This window comes from Callorhinus ursinus, unplaced genomic scaffold (genome assembly GCF_003265705.2).
Source record: "Callorhinus ursinus isolate GAN/ISIS: 27379988/994484 unplaced genomic scaffold, GSC_fseal_2.0 scaffold23, whole genome shotgun sequence".
NCBI lineage: Eukaryota > Metazoa > Chordata > Mammalia > Carnivora > Otariidae > Callorhinus > Callorhinus ursinus.
This window is the reverse complement of record NW_027397085.1, coordinates 11,611,789-11,629,997: the sequence shown is the minus strand read 5'-3', so window position 1 is coordinate 11,629,997 and position 18,209 is coordinate 11,611,789. Positions and strand designations below refer to the sequence as shown.

At 31.7% G+C, this 18,209-nt stretch overlaps 1 protein-coding gene across 2 annotated transcripts in view; it reads right to left on the bottom strand.

Moving 5' to 3' along the window:
- Positions 1-18,209, bottom strand: part of ADAMTS6 (ADAM metallopeptidase with thrombospondin type 1 motif 6) — a 305,810-nt gene that overhangs the window by 116,537 nt on the left and 171,064 nt on the right. For both annotated transcript variants that reach the window (XM_073905405.1, XM_073905407.1), the window contains exons 9-10: positions 11,558-11,704; positions 3,306-3,447 (exon numbers count right to left, since the gene is read on the bottom strand). In XM_073905405.1, the coding sequence (XP_073761506.1) occupies positions 3,306-3,447; positions 11,558-11,704 (289 nt within the window). The remainder of the gene's footprint in view (positions 1-3,305; positions 3,448-11,557; positions 11,705-18,209) is intronic.

Below are 18,209 nucleotides of genomic sequence, written 5' to 3'. Positions count from 1 at the left end.
TACTTTGCCTTGAAGAGGTCCTAACTATTTACATAGGGAAAAGTATATATATAACTCAAATCCAACACTGAGGGTCTCACACACTTGAGAATTTAAAACCCTGAAAATAAGTTTAGGGAAGCTCTCCAGACCACCTCTCTCCCAAAAAAGACTGGGATAAGACAGAGAAATTTTTTGTTGTTGTTGTTTTTTAAGAAGACATTTAGATGGTGATTAACATAATAAAAATATTCTGATTAAAAAAAGAAGATATTTAGAAACAGACATCATTTGATGAACACTGATAAAAAGTATCTCCTGAAATAAAATATATGTTTATTTTATTAAGATATTTACTACATCTAATAGAAAATGGAAGTAAATTAGACCTTTTTACATTTTTATTTTTACCTTGGGGTAGGTAAATCACATTCTGTATTCTAGTTTCACCATCTATAAAATATTAATAGGTAATTACAATTTTTATCAAAGTTAGTCTGAAGTATCTCAGAAAAAGGCACAACATAAATACCACAAACCATACATCATTTATAAATTACTATATTATACAACTATCTTACTCTGTATACTGTTTTGTTCTTTGCATTTATAACCATTACCATCTCCTCACTACTTCTATTGGAATTTAGGAATACCTGGAAAACATAAATGGATGATATACAAGGACAACGGTAGAAAATGCTTCCTGAAGTTGAATAAAAATTAAAAATTTTCATGTAAATTCCCCAATATAACTGACATGTATATTGATGAGCCTACTCACAAAGAATTCCAGCAAGATTTTTTGTAACTGCAGATAAAATCACTGGGAACCCCATCAATGACCACATGATAACCAAAGTGGAAGAGATAGCAAGTTGATCACTGCTGCAGCAATGTATCATCTTTAGTTGTTTAAAATCTTCCCTGGCATCATTAGAGATGTGCTTGTTGAAAGAGGGATCACTTCCTGATGTTCCAACACCAGAAGTATCCCCTCACTAAAAGGCTACCGTGCTCTTCTAAGCCTCCAGTGCTTGTGTTCAGTGACAGCTAGCTATAATCATGGCTGGTCTGCTTTCCCTTCAGCTACTATCTGAAGTATGACCTGTTTACCTGAACGGACCCCTACTTTCAAAGCCACTACTGTTTTCTAAAGTAGTATTTAGAATCATTTAAAACCTTAGCAATTCACCAGATAAAACATGATGTGTCTTTGGGTGCTGTCAATTGTGTAAAACCAATTTTTCAGGCACAAGCTTAAGAGGTGGGAGTGACTGTAAAGAATCTATTATGGGAAAGAAAAAGAATCTATTTTGACTCAAGAAACTTTGATAGTAATATATAGCACTTTATAAAAAGGTAGCATAAGCATTTTCATATAGTACATGAGTCTAAGAAAACCATTTTGCTGCAAATCAAAGTGAAAAGATTAATGACAAAATATGTGAAATTGTATAGGATTGTAAGATGCTAATGTCTCTCCCCAAGTTTTCCAAATTTTATTTTATATCTATTAAAAAAGCTTTTATAAACACAACACATAAAGAAATAGAATCTAAAAGCTAGATATAAGAGGGCACCTGGTTGCCTCAGTCAGCTAAGCATCTGACTAAAGCTCAGGTCATGATCTCAGGGTCCTGGGATAGAGCCCCCCCTTGGGCTCCCTGCTCAGCAGGGAGTCTGCTTCTTCCTCTGTCCCTCCCCCTGCTTGTGCTCTTTCTGTCTCTCTCTCTCTCAAATAAGTTAAAAAAAACTTTATTAAAAAAAGCTAAACATAAGGAACATAAACTGAAAATACACAATTTTGCAATTACTATTTATCCTACTTCACTTCAGATCAACTAGTCTGAAATAAATGAAATATAACAGGTAGAGAGATAGGATAATCAGGTGAAAATTTTTATTAATTACTGAAGAAAGAAAAGATGCATCCGTAGATCCTGTAAAACTGATAATATAAATTATGTAATATGAAAATACATAGATGCAATTAAAACTCAATTTCCAATTAAAAAAACCTAAAATGTAGATTAACCATTTCACTTCCTAATAAAGAAATGAGATCACAGATAAGAACAACAGAAAATCTGTAATCTCATTTGATCTTGGATTTCAACCTACTAAGCTACAAGTATATAAAAAGACCATAATTGAAATTTGATCAACATTTTCTGTAGGAAAAAGCAACCCAAGAAAAAAAGAAACTAAAATCATGTAGAAATAATAACAGAAGACTCTATCTGAGAGACAAGAAAGACCAAAGTTTTACTCAAGGCTTTAGATATTTAGATAGTTGTACACAATCTTTAAATCTGTTGCACAAAATGTGCTACCAAAGCCTACCATGAATAATAATATATTTGTCACCCAAGGGATACTTTAAAAAATCACTTTCCTTTGTACTGTACCAAGGGGAATAACTGGTACAGTACCATGTGTATACTGTTTAGTATTATCTATCTTAAGACTGAATTCCTTTTTTGTTATTATTTTTAAAAAGGGATTTTAAACACTATTTGCATAAAAACAGAAACCAAGCCTTTAAACTTATGTTTTAAACCTGAATTTTTCTTACAACTTGTCATTTAAAAATCCTATTTTCATTCAGCATGTTTACACTGTGTACCTACTACGAACATGTCTCTATACTAAACACTGATATCTTTCTCAATGAAACTTTAAATTATTTATATATATAATATTATTTATTTGATTTTAATTTATACTTTCTAGTACTGAGTCATTTCAAGTTGCTTCATCCACAGCCCACTTTTTTAGGCACACATGAAGGGTCAATTATGAAACCTACATTTTTTTCCACAGGAATTTTCCTTGTTTTTCTATTTGGGTTAATGTCATCTTGTCCCCACTCAGTTGTTGTGTTAGAATGTGGGCAGTGAATGAAGCAACCTGAAATGACTCAGTACTAAAAAGTATAAATTAAAATAAAGGCTCCGAACCAATGTGAAAATTCCCTTAAACCCAATTATTAGAGTATCAGAAAAGGCTGGGAGAGGGTAGTTTTCAAAAGCATAACATTTCAAAAGTTGGCATTATAAACTCAGGACTTAAAAAAGAAATAAATTAGAAATTATTAAAATTCTACTTGTATTCCTCACAAGACATTTGAAACTTGAGATTACTCAAGTATTTAGAAATAGATATTAGACAAATGGTATCAGAAAAAAGGCAGTGTGCCAAAGACCATATTTAAATGAATGATGTTATCAAAGGTAAACTGCACTCAGTAAAAATCTAACTTAATATTTGTGTCATGAAAGAACACATATAAATGACTAAACATAAGGATTAAGATTTCTTACCCCATATTTACATTGGCGGGATGTTGCTCCATATTGGAAACGGCATTGCTCATCAGCATCATACACCTGACCTGGGGCCACAGCTGGATAAAGAAAGTCACGCTTGGGAGGCTCATTATCAAGGCAAGTACCACGGCCTGAACTGTTCAACATAAAGGATCAAAGGAAATTAGGTACACTATGGACTATTTCCATCACAATTATGAAACCATGTGTTGAACTCTTTGTTTTAATAACTTAATGCATGAAAAGCAATAAACTCTATCAATAAATGGTCACATAGCAAAACAGAATAACTTTACTGAAATGTGAATAAGAGCTCCAATTGTTTTTTCCAGCACCAAGACACAATAAAAGCATCTCAGACAACAATCTGAAAATGTCATGTTGGCCTTAAAACACTGATTTAAACTAATTTCTGAAGGAATCAAAACAGAATTTCATATTACTCTAAGCTTCTTGTTTGTTTTCCATGAAAATATAACCACATCTGGTAGTAGAATTAAAAACATAAAATGTGGAAAACTAAAAAAAAAAACCACCACCACCATGGTTGTAATTCTTAAAAGACCTAATCTATATACTCCTCTAACTTGGGCAGAACAATAGATGCTGTAGTAAGACATGTCCAAAGGTTCTTGAAATATTTCACTAATAAATGGGCAGAATGACAAATGAGGCCAAGATCCAAAGTTCTCTCAAGTATATTAGAAGTGTTTAGTCTCTCAAAAATTTCATATTTCATCTAGGGTCATCAGAGTTGGAAAAGAGAATGTTCTCCTCTCTGCAATTTCTGCTTTTCAAAGTATGCTTGCACTCAAACATAATATTTTAATTCAGTGGAACAAATAACATAAAGATCGCCAAAAGCCAGACAGAATACCTTAGTTTAAAGAGCTTTATACTTTGCTAAATATAATTGTTCATTTTTTTAGTCAGTGTGCATAAAATAGGACAGATGCTTTTTTACTTTCATTTCACATGTGAGTAACTTAGAATTTTTAAAGAATTCCTATGCCAACATTTAAAAATTTTTTCCAACATTCCTGTCAATTGTGCCAGCACTTGTGTTTTTTTTTCCAAATCTTTTCCATCCACTTTGCCAAAGGAAAATAATTTCACAAGTAGAAGTTCCTCAACTATTATTTAGGACGGTACAAATTCTCATTTATAGATAAGTAAGAAAGAGCCATGCATAATAATGAGTTTCATATTCACTTATTATTTTGTCGTATTTCTTAAAATGTAAAAGTTAATTTGCTATATAAAAATGTGTATTTGCACAGCAGCAAATTAATACATTTTTAAAAATTGAACCATACTACTCATAAGGTGGTAGATCAAAAACTCACGGGGCAGAACACTGTCTTCTTTACACCCTTTCATTTACGCCCTTCTTGATTGGTTTTTCACCAATAAAAATATTTAGATGGAATAATAAATGTGTTACTAATATAAATGAGTTTATTATTGGCTATTATAATCATTTCGCTTGTCACTGTTGAAGGTATTTAACAGAAAACACCTTTTTTTACCCAGCTATCCAGTTTTCACGACAGAACGCTTTTTGCTTCCTATTTATTTACTTTTAAAAATTTACATGCACCTCAGTAAGAGAAACTCTTTCCAGATGAACTTTTAAAATAGCAAGCTTTTTTTATTTTATTACATAAAATATCTTTAATCTACATAGATATGCAAATTTTAGGCAAATGCAATTCTACCAGTAAATTCAAAATTTTATATTAAGATTAATGATAAAGGTCAAATGTGAAAAGTATACAGAAAGAAGACAATTTTGATAAAATGTAATATTCATGAAATAAATCAATTAGCAGTTTAATCCCATAATTTTTCTTCCAAAATATGAGTTTCATCTCCACCTACAACAAAATTATAGAAGTCTTTATGAAAGGATTGAAATATGTAAAAAAAAATCAAGTTAAGTACTACTATAAATCAATGGGAAAAATTCAAGTACAGGGTCCCATAGGCAAAAATATTTGCCGATAGCATAACAAAGCAAGTATATGATATAGTCACCTAAGTAGTGTTAACTCAAAAATCTATTAAAAACTATTATACATAATAACTTGCTGATATAGAAAATTAACCAAAAACCTAGAGGAAGTACTATATGGACCCCCCCAAAAGAGGTTAAGAATAGATACCCTGGGGAAAAATTCTTTTCTGATAGCAAACTGAAATTTGGCTTAATCCAGAATAAAGAAAGAATAATTGCTTCATCTAAAGTTCTTGTTCCCAGGTATTGATGAGTTCTAATCATGGTTCATGTTCTTTGAAAAATACCCAATCCAACAACCATTGGAAGGGCCTCTAGACAATAAAGAAGGCATGCACTGTGGTCACCTGTGGACAAAGTCTTCTGATAAGGTTTATTCCAAAAGTGGATTTTTGTTTCAATTTTTTCTAAGTATTTACTGCTTTGTATTAATGTAGAATTAAATATCTAGATAAGCCTTATTCTCCTTTTCTGTATATTTTCACAGAAGAATAAAACACTGTATGAAATAAAATAGAAACAAAAAATAGATCTTTATTAAAATGGACGTGTATTTAGGAATATGGCATCAACAAAGGCCTTTTGAAATGGGTTTGGCGATAGTATTGTACAAACCACTAATGCTTACATGTCAAATGTCTTACCTATTATCGGCTCTGGGAAAACAAGGGTAGGGATATGATTTAAATTGTTTCTACATTTTGGGTAGAAAATGTACTATATATTTTTCTTCTACTAACCATGTTTGATATGTATAGTAAAACCTGGATGAAACTATTTGGAGGGTGTGGCAGTTTTCATATTTTAATTCTTAACTGGAAGTTAAGTGACACAAATATTTTTTGCATAATGTTACTAAAATTTCCTGATACTTTCAAGTACGTTAAATCTCTAGATCATAATTATTTTAATTAACTCTTAGAAAATAATAATTCTGGATATTTCCATGCCTCTGAGTCATCAACTGCCATTATGAAATACCACAGATGTAAGTATATAAGGTAGAGGACATGGATCTGAGAGATGTATATTTAACCCTAGAAGTGTTTTTTTCCTCTTAGAAAATTCCCAAGAGCTCAACCCTAATCACACCCCTCACTTTCTCCAGAAGAAGTAACTAATATTATGACTTTTAATATAATTATTTCCATGCTTTTTTTTAGTAATTATTCATCTCTCAATTATGAATCTGCCTATTTTTGGACTACATAAAAGGAGTCATACCGTAGGTTTTCTTTTGTGACTTTATTCTTTCGTTCAATATTATGAATGTGAGAAACATCCATGTTGATATGTATAGCTGTAGTCTGTTCATTAATATCGTTAATATTCCATTTAAGACTATGGCACAATTATTTATCCATTCTTCTATTAACAAACATTTGCATTATCCTTAATTTCTGAAAATTGCAAAGTATGCTGATATGAACATTTTTGTATAGGTCTCCTGGTACAAATATTTTTTCCTTTCTCAACATTATTAGATGAGTTATTCTCTTATATTTTGTAATTGCATCTATTTAACAAAAGGGAGATATGAGTAATTGTTATTAAATCTAGGGTTCTAGCTAATTAATATAACCATACAATTCTTCTGATGCTGAGTCTAGTGTTATTTATGCTACTCTTATCAAAATAATAATAGTAGTGGTGTTATATATAAATCTTCCTGATTTTTCTCATCAAATGGCACTTTTAAGCATAGATGGTCTGTGCTTTGGTCATATGCAAATTTTTCCACTCAGAAAACAGAAACCTTACTCTAATAAATTAAATGAAGAGCACTGTTAGCTTCCATCTATGAGATACTATTATAACTTATTGTTATTAAGTAGTAATATACTTGTCCCGAGCAAAACTATATACATAAAAAGTAGAACTCTATTTCCATAGCAGCATACATTTCACTACTAAAAGCCCAATCTTTATTAATATCTACAGCAATAAAGATGATAATAGACTCTACTTTTGCTTATGCATCTAAGACAGAAAAAATGTGTATTAGCTTGAGAACATGCTTTTTCCTAGATTATGAAATTCTTAGTAAATCAAAGTATATTTACATTTCCAGAAATCTTTGCAGCATGATAGCAAAATCATATTTCATGTATTCTACCTCTAGTTTAGAGAAGTCTTATTTACATAGTTTGAAAATTAGCCTTAAAATGGGAACATGAGCCAGAGTTGAATCTTCAGCTAAAATTTACAGATCCCTATGTAAAATATGCACCCTTGGCTTTGTTTCCAGAACACATGAGCACATTTTCCTAATTGCAGTTTTAGATTTTTTACTTAAACAATTATACTATAAAGTATAGACCTTCAGGCTACAACACAGTGGGTCAATCTAAAAAATAAATCTTTCTATATAACCCTATACATATCTTAACAGTCTTTTAACAACAACAACAAAAAGTTAAAATTTAATGCCAACTCCTATTTTTTGCCACAAAACTGTGCTCATACACCTAAATCAAACAAAAATGAATTAGACTGTATTATCTATGGCAAGTCAAGTGTCTTACCTACTAGGTTATTGTAAACTGCTTTATCAGTCTTCACAAAACAAACAATAACTACCTTCTAAAATGAGTTCCTCTAAGTCAGACCTTTCTCTCTTGCCCTCTGTATGACTGGGATGCTTGAAGAGAACTGAATTTGAGGCTTCCAACAAACACCGTACTGCTAATGATTTACTCCACTATGCTCTCTTCTCCATGTGTAATTATGACTTATCAAAGATTTTTATGAGTTAGGGCAAAGTCCCCAAAACATGCCTGATAAATGGAAGGAGGAGAAACCTGTTTTGCTGTTTCTTGGGCTCCATATAAAAAGAGGGCCCATCTATGAAACTCATTTCCATTTAAATTTGACCTTCAAAGTTAATTGCTATAGAGGAAATGTGAGTGTCTTAGTTATCCTGTTCATCTTATATCACTTTCCTTGTAGCTCTTTCTTTCTAGTTCATCTTCTGCCATAATACTGCCTTTCTTTTATTCAGCTTCCATCCTTTCTGTGAAAATGTCTAGTCTGTATTTAATTTGGAGCTGTAGGAAATTTTGCTATGGATCTCTGACAGTTCAAACAATTTAACAGACTTTAATTTAAATAGAGAAAGAGTTGATTCACAGAGGCTCCAGAATTTTTTGAAAACTATATGAAATTACTCTGTACTACCACTAAGTGGTGGAAAATGTATGAAAAACTGGCCTAAACTACTTCTGGCTGCCTTCCACTGCCTGGTAAATTAGCCCATAGTCATCAATGAGTGTGAGCCATAATACCAGGTTCATCTTTCTCTATTTTCTAAATAAATAAGTAAATAAGTCCCGCAGGCAGATAGGAAGGACACTACCTGCAAAGCCGTCGTCGAAAACATCAGAAGCTGGCATAACACGTCCATTTTAACGGAAATGGGTTCTTTATTATTTAATCAGGACGGCTTCTGGGCGATTCATGAACCACTTATTGAATCACCGAGTTTAAGAAATCTGAAAAAAAATATTGGGAGTTGGTAAAACACCATCTCCTGATTGATCAATAGCACCTAGTGTTTCAGAAAGACACGAGAGACTTTACTCTATTGGCATTTAAAGGCCATGGAATTGTTTTCAGTTGAACATAGTGAATAGTGAATCTCTGTAAATAATAGAAAGCTCATTGTTAGAATCCACCATCATCTTGGGCCTATACAGTCACTAAGTAAAGAAAGGTATGCATTTTGTTGGCTGGGTTGTAGTTCCTAAACAATTCATCTTTCAAGATTTCTTTTTCTTGAGAAGAGAAACTAAAATAAAATGTTAGGAGTCTTTTTGAGCCAACTATAAAACATAAATGTAACCTCACTCCCTGATCAAAATATCACTGGATTTTTAAAAATATCACACATAGCTGTTAAAGCAATTAAGCCAACTGTATTAATAAAAAGGAACAAAGAAAATCAAGAAAGTTACTATTATGTCTTTGTGCTCCAGTGAACTGACCTTTTTAAAGGGTGCTGTGTTTAAAAAACCTTATTGCTTGGTCAGATTATAATCAGAGTTGTTTAGTTTATTATTAAAAAGGGGAAAAAAGCCAACTTTCCCCAAATCTCTACCCATTGTCTTTCATATCTATCTTTTACTAATGGCTTTTACTGTGTGAGCATTCCCATGAGGATGCACAGCAGAATTTTTTTTTTTACAACAGAAATATTTTTATAAAATACAGGATAAATAAGCCCTTTAGAACCCTGTCAACACTAATCACGCTTACATACAAAATGCAGAGGCAATAAGGCTTAAATAATGCTTTTTGGATTAATTCTTTTAATTAATTCAGTGGAACACTTTATTGCAACCAGTAATAATTTTACATCTCTCACCAAATCTGTGGTGGTTTCTTAACAGTAATTAGTAATTTAGGGATTCCCTTTCCAAGTATTTTAACAGCCTTAATATAGTTTCATCAAGGCAGGGTCTGGCAAGACCTCAAAACTGGTCCTTGTATTAAGTATACAAAGATGGTCCTAGCAAATAGGCTGGGCAAAATAAACAGATAAGGGAGAAAGAAAATTGGTACTTGAAAAAAAAAAAAAACATAAGGAGAGAAGACTTCAAAAATGCACAGGCATACTGAGCATATTATACAGTTTGTCTTTCTGGTGATAGACACTAAGATTCCATTATAAAAACATGAGCCAAGTCAAAGGAGAAATTCCAGATCTGGCTTGATTTCTGGAGAAAGCAGATCTTCAACAATGTTTAAAATTTAGGTAATATGATCTCATTAAAAACATCTTGGAAAATGATAATGCTAGGGCTTTGTGTTAAAAACCACCAAAAGATGTCAAACAAACTTTCTGTCGTCTATCTTTATAGCCTTCAACCCAGTTTTGGCATGAGGTAAAGTACAGTATTATAATTACCTATTACTAACATTAAAAATTTTTAGGTTATGGCATAATTATTCTGAGGAACTACCTTCTGATATGAATTTCCAATTCCTTCTATTTCATTATTACATTAATTAATTTAAAAAAGGCCATTTTAAACATTTATCTTTTGATCTCTGATTGATGAAACCGTTGTGCTAGGTAATTTAAAATCTCTTGTTTGGGGTTTTAAAAAAATACATAATTTTAAGTTTTCAGAAGTTTCAGCTATTAGCAGATATGAGCCAAACATTAATAAATAATATTACCTTACATAATCTATCTGAATTTTGAAAGTTTTAGACCATTGTTATATAAATGTGAACTCTGAACAGTTTTTAAAAAGAATTTCTGTAGTTCACATGTGCTTTTTCTATGATTCACTTTTTCACAGAATATTTAATCTCTCCTCCCCCCCCAAAAAATGGCACAAAACAGCTGAAAGTAATGATAGAGCAATAAGGTTTAAAGCCTCGATATTATTTAAAATAATATCTATCACTTAATGAATGTCTACTGTGTTTCATATACATTATAACATTGTACATAATTATATATATACAAAAACCTGAAGATGTATGTATTTAACATGTGAGGTCACTGAAGATTATGAAAGGTCAAGTAACATGCCCATGGTCACACAGTTAGAAAGTAAGACCTAAGTCTGTAAGTTTCTAAAGTCCAATCCTAAAGTCCTATGCAGGTGAGATGTGAAAGAATATCTGCTTTCATAAACATAGTTACACCTCAGCTAATTTATTTATTTCACATTTAAGTAACCAGACTCTTAGAATATATATTAAAAGATCAGCAAAGAAGTTCTCAAACTGCAGAAAAGATGAGTCACATAATAAATTTTCAAAGACAAATTTTCATTTTCTCATTTTCATTTGCTGGGTGTTTGGTTTTTTGTTGTTGTTGTTTGTTACTATTAAATACTTCAGCATTCCTAAAAAAAAACAGTTTTTTCAACAACAAAATGAAATATATAATCACTGAATTAAAGTTTGGCCTATACACTATTAAGCTGTGTAAATCTAAATTCTCTCTGACATTGTTTCCCATTTATTGAACATTTCTGACACTCACATCATCAACCCCACTTATAGCCTTGCTCCAGATTCTTTAATCTACCAAGTTCTGCTTGAGTATGAAGGAAAAAATTTGCCACAACGATATATTAAAGTATTTTGGGAACAGCCTGAAATATCACCCTATAAAAGTTACTCATTATGCAGTTTGAAGCACTACATATTAGGCTTCTACCAATGGCTTACTTCTGGAGCAATTCATCATCACTCTCCAGAGATTACTTACTCTAGAAAGCTGGTGATATAGTCTCGACTGCAGGCAGACCAGGAAAAAGGATTGGTATTTGCAGTAATGTGAGCTGCCATAAGTTTTGCTGCTTCATGACCTTTCGTCCCACAAGAATTTCCAATTCCATCATGGTTCATACCAAAACTGTTTTAACAAGGAAGAAACATAAGAAACATAAAAGAAAGAAATAAAAAAAAATAAAACAAACGAACCCCAATATATCCTTTATTTCCTTATTTGATCATTTGTTAGCCTTATCAACATATAGCTTCCATCAAGATCCTCTAAGGAAATACAGGATTAAAGTTAAGGAGACTACAGAATAATTCTATGATGCAATTTATTTTTAAATCTCTTTAATTGATCATATACTTTCAAATATTAACTTACATGATACAATCTTTCCTTGAACAGATAAGGAATATATATTAGTTCTCACTTTATAGGTATGAAAAACTGAGATTTAGCAAAGATAAATGACCTATTAAAGATCATACAGTTAGTAAGTGTTAGTAGAACCTGCCTGTTAACATCCTAGAGGTCATGCTACCTCACTATGCTGAATCTAAAAGAGAATTATAAAAATATAGTTATAATCCATTGAGTTCTAGGTTAAAGGTCAAATACAAAAATCATTTTTCTTATTAATATAGATAAAAGAGAATTCAATACATATGCAATTTATGTTTGTATGTGTATGTGTGTTTTCAAAACACCTTTTGAAAAATCTTGATACATTTAAAGATTATGATTATAGAGTTTTTCTTTACCTCGGTTTCCCTTCATTATTCAAAGCTTGTCTTTGCCATTTCCCCCCGTGTCCTATAGCCATGCTTAGTGCTATTATTAATGTGATATAAAAACATATCTCAATGATAAATCATAAATTTTTTCTATAAATGATATGAATATGAATAAATTTTAGTCTTTCTCCACAGATAGACAAAAGCTTTCACTATTAGTGAAAAAATAAAGTTATGTGTCCATTGTGACATCCTAATAAATATACCATGATATGTTTTCAAAGAAATAAGTAATTTGTGCGACAAGAGTATAAAACAGATGAGGACAGTTGCTGGAGAAAAAATTGGAAAGGTACTTGAGAAGAGAGAATTACAATAAATGAAAGTAAATAATAATTTTGGCAGTGCAGAGACACTGAAGATTTCTGAGCAAGAGCAACTTAAGATTTCAGAGCAGGAGACTATGGAATTGATCTATATTTTAGACAGGTCATTATAGTAATTCTATGGTGGAGACATTGGAGTGGGAAGAGAATGGAGGCAGGGAAAGCAGATCATTACCAATTGAGAAATGATGTAGGTCTGAAAAGGGCACCGGATAGAGAGGTGGGATTATATTTGAGATATGTTTAGGAAGCTGAATGAATTGGTCTTCATAAGTACAATATAAAAGAGCCATAATAAAGATATATCATATGTGGGGCAAAGAGATGAAACTAGTAATTCACATGGAGGAACGAACATAAGCAAAGAAAGAGAAATATAGAAGAGTGTTTATCCAGAGCCCTAAATTAAAACACCAAGTAACCCACCAAAATGACCAAAAACTAAATACACCAGTATTTAGTCTCCTTATTTGACATCAACACACTGGAATCGGTCTCTTTGAATGATCTTCTAGGAACATGATGGTGGAGTTTACAGTTTATAGAATTAGATATAATTCTGTCAAAACAATCAGCTGCAGAGTTACATAGAAAGCTCCGTAATGTAAATTTATAATTCAATAAACAATATTCTATACTTCTCTCAAAGGCTGATGCTATCATGTGAATACTATTGATTCTTCTCAAATGATGATAGCTTTAAAAAAATTATTTCCTTTTAGCAGCAGCCTTATACATATGCCTGAGTCATATGAATTCAGACAGGTATAGGCAGACACAGATGGCTTTAAGAAAATTATTTTCAAGATCTTCAACTTCCTTATGTATTCTTTTCTAAAAAAAAAAAAAAGTCAAGCTTCTCCTTTTTAAATCTTATTTCTCCTACCTTATAAAAGAGAAACTTATCCTTTACTCATCTATAATTTTACAATGGTTCATTGCCTTGGGGTCTAAAAATGTGGGTGTCAAGAAGAGACAATCAGAACCATTTTGTATCAGTGTTGAGAAAGAGAATGATTTTAATGATTGAATGACATATGTAGTTTCTTGTTTTCATCAAGTTTACAAGAGAATAGAATCAAATGAATGGTCAATGGGTTGTTAAAATTTTTTTTGATGCTAGATCACCATCGGTTATGTTCTGACAAATAATTCAAAAGGAGTTCAAAGAACTGAGTGATATTTCTACAATGAACTCTTTTCATCTATTTATGTGAACAAATTTTCTCAGCATTCAAATCTATAAAAACAAAATCAAAGAGTCGAATTGATACTCAAATTCTGCCTCATTCTAGCAAGAGAGACAAATACAGCAATTGAAAAAATATAACTAAAGGCACATTTTCTATAAAACTTTATTTTTAGATTCTATTATTTACTAAAATATGTAAAATGCACATGCTTCTCTGATCAACAATTGGCTAACAATGACTGTAATGTAATGAATATATAACCAGAGACAATTTTTCCCTTTATTATTACAGGAAATTTTGTAAATGTAATTGCAATTTATATACATTTTTGTGATAGAGATATGATATAATTAAAATACTTTGAAGTATAAAAATATATTTTTTAAAAATATATTAAGAAATACTAAAATATAGGTGCCTGGGTGGCTCAGTTGGTTAAGAGACTGCCTTTGGCTCAGGTCATGATCCCGGAGTCCCAGGATCGAGTCCCACATCGGGCTCCCTACACAGCAGGGAGTCTGCTTCTCCCTCTGACCCTCTTCCCTCTCATGCTCTCTCTCATTCTCTCTCTCAAATAAATAAATAAAATCTTTAAAAAAATAAAAAAAAATAAAAAAAAGAAATACTAAAATATACATCAGGATAGATTCTGGTTGGGAAAGAAAGACTAAACATATTGAGTTAAAAGAGGGAAAAAATAATGTAAATTTTGACTATAAAACAAGAACCTGCTCACATATTTTTTAAATGCATAATGAAAGTTACCAAGATGCTATGGCATTTAGATTCAATTGATATATTTAAAAGAGGCATACAAAATTTTATTTTTTTACATGCTAATATTTACAGTGCTCTAGAAATTGTATCCTTTGCAATTAAAAGGTTGAGATTGTGTCATTTGTGACAACATGGGTGGACTTAGAGGATATTATGCTAAGTGAAATAAGTCAGACTAAGAAAGACAAAAACCGTATGATTTCACTTATATGTGGAATCTAAAAAAAACAAATAACAAACAAAAAGCAGAATCAGACCTATAAATACAAAGAACAAAGTGATGGTTGCCAAACGGGTAGGCATATGGGCAAAACAAGAGAAGGGGAGTGGGAAATACAGGCTTCCAGATATGGTATGAATAAATCAAGGGAACAAAAGGCACAGCATAGGGAATATATTCATACTGTAATAGAGTACGGTGTCAGATGGTAGCTATGCTTGAGTGAGCATAGCATAATGTAAGAACTTGTCAAATTACTATGTTGTACATCTGAAATTAATGTAACATTGTATGTCAACTATATTCGAATAAAATTTTTTTTTAAAAAATTCATGAATTCAAGTACATAAAGGAGGAAATCTTATAAGTTCTATGTCTACTAACAATCTTTAGGTGTCAAATGCAGATAGCTATCTTAAGGACTTCGGTTTCAGTTGTCTAGAAGAATGTATATTTTTGTAGCTTATATTTCAAATATAAGAAACCCCAAAAATAACCTGACCAATGTTAAGAAGTTCACTTACAGGGACACAAAGTAAAATGGGAGTTTACAACTGCTATTCATGATATCAACTTCAAAAGATCCCTCTAATAGGCTAATCAGGCTGAAGCAGAAGATAGATAGATTATATATATATATATATATGCATATATATATATATATATATATTTAAAGATAAGTTCCCTCAGTCAGTCAGAGAAAGGCAAATACCATAAGATTTCACTCATTTATGGAATTTCAGAAATAAAACAGATGAACACAGGGGAAGGGGGAGAGAAAGAGAAAGAGAGGGAAGAAAACCATAAGAGATTCTTAACTATAGAGAACAAACTGAGAGTTGATGGGCTAAATGGGTGATGAGTATTAAGGAGGTCACTTGTAGTGATGAGCACTGGGTGTTAGACATAAGTGATGAATCACTAAATTCTACACCTGAAACCAATTTTAACATATATATTAACTAACTAGAATTTAAATAAAAACTTGAAATAAAAAAATAAAATAAAATAGATAGGTCCCTGCTGAGGAAAGTCTATCTCAGTGAAGAGTTGGTAAAAGAAGTGAAACTCATTAGTGATCAGAAAGAATAAACAAAAGTTCACATTAAAACCATCACACTGGCAAAGATTAGAATGTCACCTAGAACTAAGTATTGACAGTGGTCTAGAGAAACTGGGACCTTAGTGCCCAACAGTTGTACTGTGGTCAGGGTAGCTGTTCTGGAGAGCAATTCGGGAGGTCTTCGTCAAATTAAATAGGCAGATATTTTATGACCCAACAATTCTATTCTTGGATATGTATCCCAGGAATATTCCCAAAGGGAACATATATGAGGATGTTCATGACAGAGTTATTTATGATAGCAAGTTGTTAAAGATAATCTAGGTGTCTGTCACTGGGGAATGGATAAGTAAATGTTGGCAGATACATATTATGGGATACTAAGCAGGAATTGGAAGCAGCAAACAAGATAGATGTCTACATATAAATATGGGTAGATCTTAAAAACACTGAAAAAAAATTAAGAGAAGGAAAAAGATCTATAGTATTATATCATATAAATACATAAGCAAAAATTAGATACACACTCAGATAACAAAGAAAGGTCAAGGAATAAAACTAAAGAAAAATAACTAAATGCAATAGAAACTAGACGGGGGGATTATAAAAAACACTGCTGGGACAATTGATGAAATTTGCATAAGACTGCATATTCGATAATAGTATATCAATGTTAAGAGTCTCATGCTCTACCGACTGAGCTAGCTGGGCTAGTATATCAATGTTAAATTTTCTAGTTTAATAATTATACTGTGGTACAGAAGATATTATCTTTTCACAGATACTGAAATATTTAGTGATAAGGCACAGTCTACAACTTATTCTCAAATAGTTGAGAAACAATACATGTACATATACAGAAAGAGAGATATAAAGCAAATGTTGCAAAATATTAACGATATTTGAATCTGAGTGAAGAGCACATGGGAAATCTTTCTACTATATCAATTTTTCTGTAAGCTTGAAATTATTTCAAACTTAAAAGATTAAAATAAACATACACATATACAATCTGATATTTTACAAAGATACATATGGATTCAAATATACATATCAAATTTATTAGAGTAGTTATCTATGGAAAAAAAGAAAGTGGAGTGGGAAATGGGATTATAGAAAGAAATACATATTTACATATATTAAGTAAGAAGGGTCCTTGGTGGGATTGATAATGATGTTGTGTTAAGAACTAAGGATACATAAATAAATGATGATAGATAGATAGATAGATAGATAGATAGATAGATAGATATAAATAGGTCAATAAATGTAAAATAAACTCAACTCTCTGCTCTTGAGTTTCACAAATAATAATTCAAAAAAAGAATGAGAGCAAGAACAAAAGAGTTTGGTAAACATGGGGCCCACCCCCATGAGTGAACAGTGGTAGCAAGACAACACATCCATAGTTGGTTTTATGTGTTTAATAAAACAGTTCAGATTACATAAAGGTAAAGATTCTCATTTGAGGAGGGTTTTATGAACAGATATTGAGAGACAGATAGAGGCAGAGACACAGAGAGAGTGACAGATTGGGAGACAGTCTCCCTTGGGCCTCTTGTGATTCTCCACATTTTGCTGGGTATTCCAAGTCTGCAAACTTTATGCTTTAACCAGGTCATTTCACAGGATAACTTTGAGAAATGAGGTAACATTCCTCCCTGGACAAAAAGCAGGTTTACTTACTACTTGCTCTAAAAGTGGTAGATTCCCCAACCTCAATGTTTCTCAGTTATGATGCAAACCCACTGTGTATGAAGCATTCATCTAGGCCATATTGTATTGCCCCTGTGGGATTAGGGGCCAAGAGAAACCAAATAAATATGCTGATGCTTATGCTGTTTAGTGTTCTGTAAATAATAAAATCCTTTGTCTCTGACCCCAAAATTTCATGTCTTTTGCTAGCACCCATTTGACAGCTATAGGCCAACTTATTAGCTTATAAGTAGGGTAAAGTTGAATCTCAAATCCAATGAGAGAGAATATTGTAGTTGATGAGGATAACTTACTCAATTATGAAAAGCTAAGTAATTCTGAAAGCAAATTACTTCAAATTAGTATTAATTTTTTAAAAACTGAAGCCCAAATTCTCAATAATATCTATTAAAACAAAGTGGGCTTTTTGTTTTTTCTTCCTAGGAGGTAAATTGAATGTTGAAGATTTCATCTAAATCTCCCAGGGGATACAAGAAAAAGACCAGAAATTTCCTTTCTCATGTCTTATTATTTCTGTTCCTATCTCAAAAGTTTAAAGGACACATCTTATT